This window comes from Pollicipes pollicipes, unplaced genomic scaffold, assembly GCF_011947565.3.
Source record: "Pollicipes pollicipes isolate AB1234 unplaced genomic scaffold, Ppol_2.1 Scaffold_4881;HRSCAF=5763_pilon_pilon_pilon, whole genome shotgun sequence".
Taxonomy (NCBI): Eukaryota; Metazoa; Arthropoda; class Thecostraca; order Pollicipedomorpha; family Pollicipedidae; genus Pollicipes; species Pollicipes pollicipes.
The window spans coordinates 36,625,407-36,634,592 of NW_023596576.1; the positions used below are offsets into that span (position 1 = coordinate 36,625,407).

At 56.9% G+C, this 9,186-nt stretch overlaps 1 protein-coding gene across 1 annotated transcript in view; it reads right to left on the bottom strand.

The window, feature by feature from the left end:
• Positions 1-1,842: 1,842 nt before the first annotated feature.
• The window catches only part of LOC119100316 (origin recognition complex subunit 1-like), an 8,889-nt gene continuing 1,545 nt past the window's right edge, over positions 1,843-9,186 (bottom strand). The window contains 10 exon segments of the mRNA XM_037223422.1: positions 1,843-1,871; positions 2,906-3,059; positions 4,609-4,735; positions 6,474-6,668; positions 7,049-7,164; positions 7,564-7,713; positions 8,095-8,265; positions 8,549-8,564; positions 8,566-8,655; positions 8,953-9,134. Coding sequence (XP_037079317.1) covers positions 1,843-1,871; positions 2,906-3,059; positions 4,609-4,735; positions 6,474-6,668; positions 7,049-7,164; positions 7,564-7,713; positions 8,095-8,265; positions 8,549-8,564; positions 8,566-8,655; positions 8,953-9,134 — 1,230 coding nt within the window.

Sequence of the window (9,186 nt, forward strand, 5' to 3'; positions counted from 1 at the left end):
CCAGACACCGATTTCCTATTACTGCTCATTCCCATCACACCCTTCCCGCCCCCAGCTCTTCTAACCGCGCGTCCACCCCGCCCCGAAACGGTCCGCTTATGGCGAAATGGTGAATTGCCGCGAGCCGCGCGCCACGCTCATGAATCTGACATAGCACCACAGGAGGAGAGGCGGGGCGTACGCCGGGGGGGGGGGGGGGCTGCTGAAGGGATACGGACAGACTTTGACTGTTCAATTGTTCTGTTCTTCGATTTACATTTGATGTCCTGAGGTGTAGACTGCAGAAGACCGCTTGCTGCTGTCCCCTGAGCGCCGACAGGAGTGGCGAGCTGGCGAGGGCACCCGCCGAGCTGGCGAGGGCACCCGCCGAGCTGGCGAGGGCACCCGCCGAGCTGGCGAGGGCACCCGCCGAGCTGGCGAGGGCACCCGCCGAGCTGGCGAGGGCACCCGCCGAGCTGGTTCGATCCCGATCCGCCGAGCTGGTTCGATCCCGATCCACCGACCTGGTTCGATCCCGACCCCCGAGCTGGTTCGACCCCAATCCGCCAAGCTGGTTCGTCCCGATCCACCGAGCTGGTTCGATCCCGACCCACCGAGCTGGTTCGATCCCGATCCGCCGAGCTGGTTCGATCCCGACACGCGGGCTGGTTCGATCTCGACACGCTGGTTTTGTTCTCCTCTGCGGAGACAGTCTAGTGGCTCTGTCTGTGCCTGCTGAGCTGGCCTCTGGCGATTTCGTCAGCCGTTGCATGTTAACATGGTGACAGAGCCATTATGCGAACAAGGAAACATGCAAGCTTTACGCTGCATTTAACCTATCAAATATTCCAGGACTGCTCAACAATGACGTTTATCAGCCGCAGTTTAACGGGAGCTATTCGATTCCACCTTCCACTGAGCTCACTTTGCCTTCCGCTATGAGCATCAGAAATAACAGAAGCCTGTGGGGCCGGCAGAGAAGCAAAGGTGAGGAAAGCACCCGTCCGGCTAAGGTGAGGAAAACACCTGTCCGACTAAGGTGAGGAAACACCCGTCCGGCTAGGTGAGGAAAACACCCGCCCGGCAAGGTGAGGAACACCCATCCGGCTAAGGTGAGGAAATACCCGTCCGGCTAAGGTGAGGAAATACCCGTCCGGCTAAGGTGAGGAAATACCCGTCCGGCTAAGGTGGGGAAATACCCGTCCGGCTAAGGTGAGGAAAACACCCGTCCGGCTAAGGTGAGGAAATACCCGTCCGGCTAAGGTGAGGAAATACCCGTCCGGCTAAGGTGAGGAAAACACCCCGGCTAAGGTGAGGAAAACCCGTCCGGCTAAGGTGAGGAAATACCCGTCCGGCTAAGGTGAGGAAATACCCGTCCGGCTAAGGTGAGGAAATACCCGTCCCGCTAAGGTGAGGAAATACCCGTCCGGCTAAGGTGAGGGAAGCACCAGTCCGGCTAAGGTGAGGAAATAAACCGCTCGGCGAGGTGAGGAAGCATCTGTCCGGTTAAGGTGAGGAAATACCCGTCCGGCCAAGATGAGGAAAACACCCGACCGCCTAATGGTCGTAGAGGGAATTCGAAGTCTTCTGACTTCCCTGTTCAGCGCGTCGGGCGTGGGTACACAGCCCAAACTATAAATCGTGCATCTACCTACGTCATAGCTTTTTTGAACGTCACACATGGCATACTTTTGTTGTTGCGTGCATCATGCTTTTCGGCAGCTATCGTCGCTGCACACGGGGTTTGTCTTCTTCTTTCATCCACTCTCATCTCCCGTCTAGTCACCTTGGACAGACTTTCAGAAAGCCCAAGCGTTGCAATCGACGACTGGATAAGCGGTGCCCACCGCGTGGGCCGACGCGCTACGTGCAGCGAGAGCACGGTACCACGCCTGGGGCAATGGTTTGGGTGTGTCAGGGGATATCGAGAATACCGCCTGGGCACGGCGCAACCACCTCACTGTTTTCAAGAGAAGTAGACGACAGTGGTTGAAGGCGGCGAGGAGCAGCGGTTTGGAGTGACGCTGGTGGTGATGGCGACGGTGAAGCTGACTCATATGAACTGTTAGTGATTGTTTTAAAGTCAACCTGCACCGGTTATCTGTGCCTTGTGGGGTTAAAAAGCCTCGTCCAGCATTCTCAGACCTCGCGACTCGTCAGTTGTCATTTGGAAGCGTGTGGAGAAGGCGGGCGTTGCGTGTCATCATCAAATCACCGGGGTCCAACCCGAATCTCGCGTCTCACCATCTGAGCGGGGTTTCAGTCGGTCGGTGACTGCCGCAGGCGTCCCGGTAGTCAGTCCTGGGGACGTATGAGCTGGCGGGCGGCACTTCGTCCTCTTGGCCTAATTTAATTGTTTCCCCTCACCCTTTCCCTTGTCTCTGCCCTGCCACCCCCTCGTCTCGTCTCTGTCTCTGTCCCTGGCTTTTAACAACTGCCGGTTGACACAAATCCACGCTTACGCGCAGCTTGAACAAAAGTGTAGTCCAGTACACGCGGTTTCTTACGAAGATGTGCATATATTAACACACGACTTGCTGGTCGATGCAGATCGCGACAAATCACACGGGCCAACCACACACTAACCGGTCTCTGGCACGGGCCACCGCGCGCTGCTGCGTTCCGCGCGACCGCTCCAGGCACGCTGGTGTATTCCAGACTACCTGACTCTGCGCCGAAACACCGCGGGTGACCCGAGCCTGAGAGCCGTATTGGTTAGCCGCAGACGCTGGTCCGCAGTCCACACCATTCGCGCGGGCTCATCTCACTTACCATGCAGTCAGACACCACGTTCTGCCCCAGAAAGGACAGTGGGGCGGTCCTTATACCCTATCTTACCATCCCGCTCCCCCACCTCCGCGCTCTGCAGACGTGGACGCGAGACAACACGGCCTCGCGGTCACAAGACGGCTACAATCTCCGGCACGTTCTGGAACCGCGTAGGATACGTCATCGACGCTGATGTTGAGCCTGATCCTGGTCTCGAGGTCGTGCCGCGCGTGCTGGGCGTGCAGCAGCCGGCAGGCGCACAGGCCCGACATCAGGCCGAACGTCTCCGACAGTGTCGGCGGGGGTGATGCCTGGGACGGGAGACGACAGCATGTAACATGAGTGTGGCCCAGCCATCAGACAACGTTGGTGTGGTGGAGCAGGGGACTATTCCCCAGATGACGTCACTGAGCACGTCAGACAGGGGCTAGCTGAAGGAAGACTGTGGAAGGTTAAACGGCTCCGGGTAACACAGAATGCCTGACGGCCCAACGGTACCTGACTCAAGGGACGACACGGAAAGAGACGTTCCAAGGAGAGCCAGGCTTGACGACACACAAGGTACGCCCCAGCTGACTCCCGCGACGGCAGACCCACCCACTGACAAAACATGACGCTCAGTGGAGCGTCTCAACCACGGCGTCCGCGCGATCTCCGGTAGGGGAATCGATCAGGGGCAGACATCGATCCTCTCCCAGATGTCAGCCACCACCGACGTGGACAGCACGGGAGTCTGGGAGGCCGGACTGGGGTGAAAACAGGTACCTCGTACCTCTTCTCTAGCCACGTACTACTCGCTACCAACCACTAAATGCCACGAGCGCCGGCGTCCTCATACACTACGACGCGGAGTGTGGTTTCTTAATGCCCGTAAGATCCCCGCGAAAAGGCTAATCATTTCGCACCCCCCTCTTAAATATGACAAACCAAACTTCCTGATCAGTCCTGTCATGTGGCAAGCCTAAAACATACAGGGATTCTGCATCGTAGTTAAAACAGTGCTAATGCAAAGGTCTATCAAAATATGAAAGCATCCATGGCGACATATAGCGCTGGGTGCCCACCTGCGTCCACCCCTGGTCCTGCTACGTCTTTACCACCCCTGGTCATCTGTAAAGTTTACACTCAACACGTTCCAAATCCCGGTAAGTTACACGTGAAAATGTCTAACATTTGCCGTGCTTCTACTGTAGCATGCAACTCGCCTAACCCCGCCGGACATTGCCGTCGCCGTTCCCAGCCCGGACATTGCTAGGGAGTTGAGAAGCGGCGCCCACTGGACTAAAACAATACGAGTCCTGGAGTGGGAGAAGCTGCAGAAGATGGCAGGAAGAATTTTTCACCCGCCGTCAAACTTTGAAAAACCGACGAATCTATAAAAAAACTCGGTTTAAGAGAATACTGGGGTAAAATCCTGGTTTTACGGTTTTGTGAGGTGGCGTCGATAACCCTGGTTTTTCTACGAGGAGTAAAGCTATTACTGCTAGCTCATCTATGTGTGTAACGTTCCTCACAAATGCACTCGACAACTTACGTACAGTACAACTACGTGTCATGAAGGAACGATCTCATGCAAAAGCAACTCACACTTGCTGCAGTATTCCAAATTTACTTATTCGACGACGCATTAGCTTATTTCGAGCATCTCGAATCTAGTGGTAACTGTCGCCGCTAATAAAGCGCAGCCTTTGTTTTGCATGGCATAGCTCGAGCAGCATCCGGGAACAGGCAAAGATGTGGGACGAGGATAAAAAACAGTACAAAGCCACAACTTTCCCTGCGTGTAATGAAATAATCTGCAAAGGGCACAAGAAGCGCATGACGAGGTTTGTCACACCTTCACAGCCAGTGGTTTGTCACACCTTCAAAGCGGCAGACGGCGGCCAGCTGCTCGTAGACGCGTCCGAGTCGTGCCTCCTCCAGGCCGGTGCGCTGAAACTCGGCCACCACAGCCTGGAGCAGCGAACGGGCCAGCAGCGGACACGAGCTGAAAAACAGGCCCCATCCCGTCAGCCCGTCTCCTGAAACGTACCCCTTCCGATCACTGAACACGGGGCCTAGGTCATCGGTTCTAAATGTTTCGAACCACAAAGCAGAACATGAGCCCTCACCGGCACAGGAGAAAGGGGAGGTGCGACAATACATCGATTTCGGGAGATTTTACCTTACCTGCAAACTTCGGGAATCGTCGAAACGTCCATGAACAGTGTATAGTGATCATATAATCCAAACTTACGACTCATGAAACGCGCCCCATGATCATAGGCGCCAAAATGGCGTATTCCTCACAAATCAGATGCTCTTTAGGTCTGCATTCTGGTTACTGGATCCAAAAGTAATTCGTGGAACAACACTAATGCGGCAAGGAAACCGTAATTAAGCAATCCTAACAATGCATGTGGTTTCATTCACAGCTCACAATACAAAACAGCAGGCAAATCTGGCAAGGGCCTTGCAGGGCCACCGCGCAGCCAGTGCCTAGTAACCAGGGATCCCCGAGACCGCGGTCTGGCCACCGTGCAGCCACTGCCTGGTAACCAGAGATCCCCGAGGCCGCGGTCCCGCCACCGTGCAGCCACTATCGAGTAACCTGAGACCTACGAGGTCGCAGTCCAGCCACCGCGCAGCCACTGCCTAGTAACCAGGGATCTCCGAGGCCGCGGTCTGGCCACCGCACAGCCACTGCCTGGTAGCCAGAGATCTCCAAGACCGCGGTCCAGCCACCACGCAGCACCTGCCTAATGACCAGAGATCTAAGAGGCCGCGGTCCGGGATCGGAAGTTCCGAATTCTTCCATTTACCAACTGCCGAACACGTGCTGACACGGCAAAGTTCGCATGCTTAAACAAACCGCCCCAGTCCGTGCATAGTGGTAGTAATTGGGTGGCGTTGCACCAGATGACGTCACTCGTCGCCATGGCAACGCAAAGCACTCAAGGTATCTGTCCATCAGGTGATTTCCAAACCAACACTTCAAAACTGACAAGGAGGTAGCGATGTTTTCTCAATTTTAGACGTTATGAACGCTGTATACTATCAGCGCTGGATGTTTTGATTTCGAATGGTGCAAGCCTTGATGCTGACTTCCCCATCTCGGCACATTGGATAATACTTAAACGTTCTGAACGCTGCATGCTGCTGCGATTTGGGGCGTCTTGAAAATTGGACGCTATGAACTTCGGATGTTTAATACATATCCCTAAGTTCCACTTGTCACCAGGTCAGGCCATCGTTCTATACCTGCATGGCGAAAAACACACACACACACACACACACACACACACACACACACAACCACACACACACACACACACACACACACACACACACACACATACACACACACACACACACACACACACACACACACACACACACACACCACACACAACACACACACACACACACACACACACACCACACACACACACACACACACAACACACACACCCACACACCACACACACACACACCCACACACACACACACACACACACACAACACACACACACACACACACACACACAACCAGCTCATTTGCTCAAACTCATGCTCTACCACGCCGTACGCGGATATAGCAAGTTTCGTACCCCATGCCCCAGGGAACAGAGGCAAAATACCGAGCACCGGCACCTTGAATCTGTTTCACTCCAACACGAAAACCACGCGCGCCCATGCTGGAAACAGCTTAAGCTTCCTGGTAACATGGTAACCGCCGCTCTTACCGAATTGCCATGATCTTGGGCGAGGAGAACATCTCTTGGATTGCCCCATTGACGTGTTCCATGGTGACCAAAGCGGCAGATTTCTTTGGCGACGTGAGGCGCCGCCCCTCGGCGGGCCCTGTCTCCGCTAGTTCCGTGGCCCGCCGACAGATGTCCAGCGCCCGGCGAGCGTCCCCGGACACCGCCGCCACCTTCCTGTGCCAAAGCAGGAGCACGTGAACGGAGACGACACAAAACCGCCGGTGAACGTCAAAGAAACGCCAGATCCATAGGTAAGAAAGTAGCTGCGAGGGCCCTACATAGTTTATTTAAACCTGTACATAAGAAAGAAAATATACTTCGGATCAATCACACAATCTACAAATTCCTGGTAATCGTCCACATATGACACTCGTTTCAAACGCCACAGCACATGGCAGGCAAGCGAGGTACAAGGCCAAGGGCAGCAGTTCGCAAATTCGACGTAAATATGCTTGCAACCATTACTTTCACTGACAAAATGCACAGCAGCCAGTCGCGCAGCGTCTGAACACAGCCCATGCCGACCTGGTGGTCTGGCTCTGAAGCGGTGTTACCTGCCCACCAGCTGGACGGCGTCCGGGTCAAAGGCGTCCAGCCCACTGAGCCGACTGGTGACGATCTCCTGCAGCTGCTGGAACGTGTACGGCTGGAAGGTCATCCTGGTCAGGCCCTGCCAGAAAAGGAGATGAGCTTACTCCTCAGAGGCAGAATGGCCAGGACAGGTCTTTGGTCAGCAGCTGAAATAGTGAACATCAGCCCTGATGACAGAAGGAACGGGTGCCTTTTATCACTCACGATCTCCCCATTTACAGCCCCAGTGAATTATACATATCCCATTCCTTCCACGTAAGGGTACGTAGCCCACTACAAGAAACCCGAACAGCTGCACAGGACACCCTGATACATACTGAACATCGACCTAGCAGTCCACAGCCCCGTCGGACGTCCGGACGGGCCGCGCCCCAACTGACCAGCCTGCTGGACACCCGGTTCATCATGACGCGCTCGGGCAGGTCCCTAGCAGTCCAAAGCCCCACCGGACGCCCGGACGGGCCGCGCCCCAACTGACCAGCCTGCTGGACACCCGGTTCATCATGACGCGCTCGGGCAGGTCCATGGTGTTGGCGATGGCGACCACAGTCAGCTGCGCGTGACGCCGGCTCGGCCAGTCGAACAGGTTGTACAGCACGTTCTGCTTGCGGGTCCACAGCAGGTCCAGCTGCCAACGGAGCGGGTGGGCGGGGTGACGACAGGACTGGCTGCCCACGGAACCCACTACGCTCCACACGGGGTTCGAGCAGGTCTCAAACATACGGCTGTTATCATACGATAAGTTCCGCACATGGCTGCTGACAGAACGCATGCTAGCCTGGTGGATCCCTAAAATCTGTCTCATGGTTGCTCTGTCGTGAGTCAAAGTAATCACCACGAGCAAATCCGCACGCAATCGCGAAGTCCCGACCAGACGCACGAACACACCTCCACTGCCGCCGCCGCCCGGCGAGCCTAGCCACTCCCTCCTAAGACCCCCCGCCCCTCCCGGTCAGCATGGACCCCGGAGCACCCGGCCCGCGCCGCCGGCGCTGGTGGAGCGTCTCACCTCGTCCACCATGAGCAGGATGGGTCGGCGGCGGCCGGCCGGTGCCGAGAACCGCTTGTCCAGCATCTGAGCGGCGTGCTCGGGCACGGCCTTCGTCCCGGTCAGCTCGGCGATGATCTGGCTGTAGACACGCTCGGGGCCCGTCAGCCGCATCCCGTTCACCTCGATAAACTGCCGACAGATGGCGGGCTGGTCACGGCGCGGCCCGGCCATGGACGGCCCGGTGTCTTAAGACGTCTCCGCGAATCCAGACGGCCACAGCGGACGGTGCGGCCCATGCATGTTCCCCAGGACTTTTGATGGCGTCATATTTTGGATGGCGAGCTCCATTACAGCCATCAGCATGCAGCTATAAACGTATTTCGTCCATACGAACAGCGAACAGCGGAAACAGACAACCCTTCAAGCGGCAAAACGCGCCAGCACGGTCGGCGCCACAGCCGGCGGGACAGACCTGGAAGTCAGGCAGGGCCGGCGTCGCTGGCCTCGCGCAGGCTCCTCACCACCTCTCGCATGGTGGCAGTCTTCCCCGTGCCGGGCACGCCGCTCACGTACATACACCTGCGACGGCGCCGCGCCCGTCAGTGCGCATCGGCCGGCTGCGACCAGGTGGCCGTCTGAGCCTCCTCGGCTGGCACTTGTCGGGAGACTGTGATGCAAAACGCGCGCCACAGCACCAAAAGCTGCACGATTAGGGGACCTCTGGAGACATTTTGCACAACTGTTTTGCGCACGCACGCTTGTCCACCAACCGAATGAGTTCCCTTACGACAGATGTTCCACAAGCAGTGACGAACGACAGTGAAATGAATCGCGATAAAGTGAATGAACTGAATGCAGTCCAGCTGCAGCACTCACCCGCCAGTTCTGTCGAGCAGACGCGCCTCCACGAACGTGTAGATGTCGAAGAACTCGTTCTCGCGGCAGGGTAGCGCGTCCGGCACGGCGGCCACGTGCAGCCGACTGCGCGCCTGTTGCAGCGGCGTGCCGGGCGTGCTGAGGCGGCCGGCGGCGGCTCGGACCAGCGGCGTGCCAGCGGCCTGGACGCGGACCAGCCGAGTGGTCAGTGCGCTCTCAGTGGCACGGCCCGAG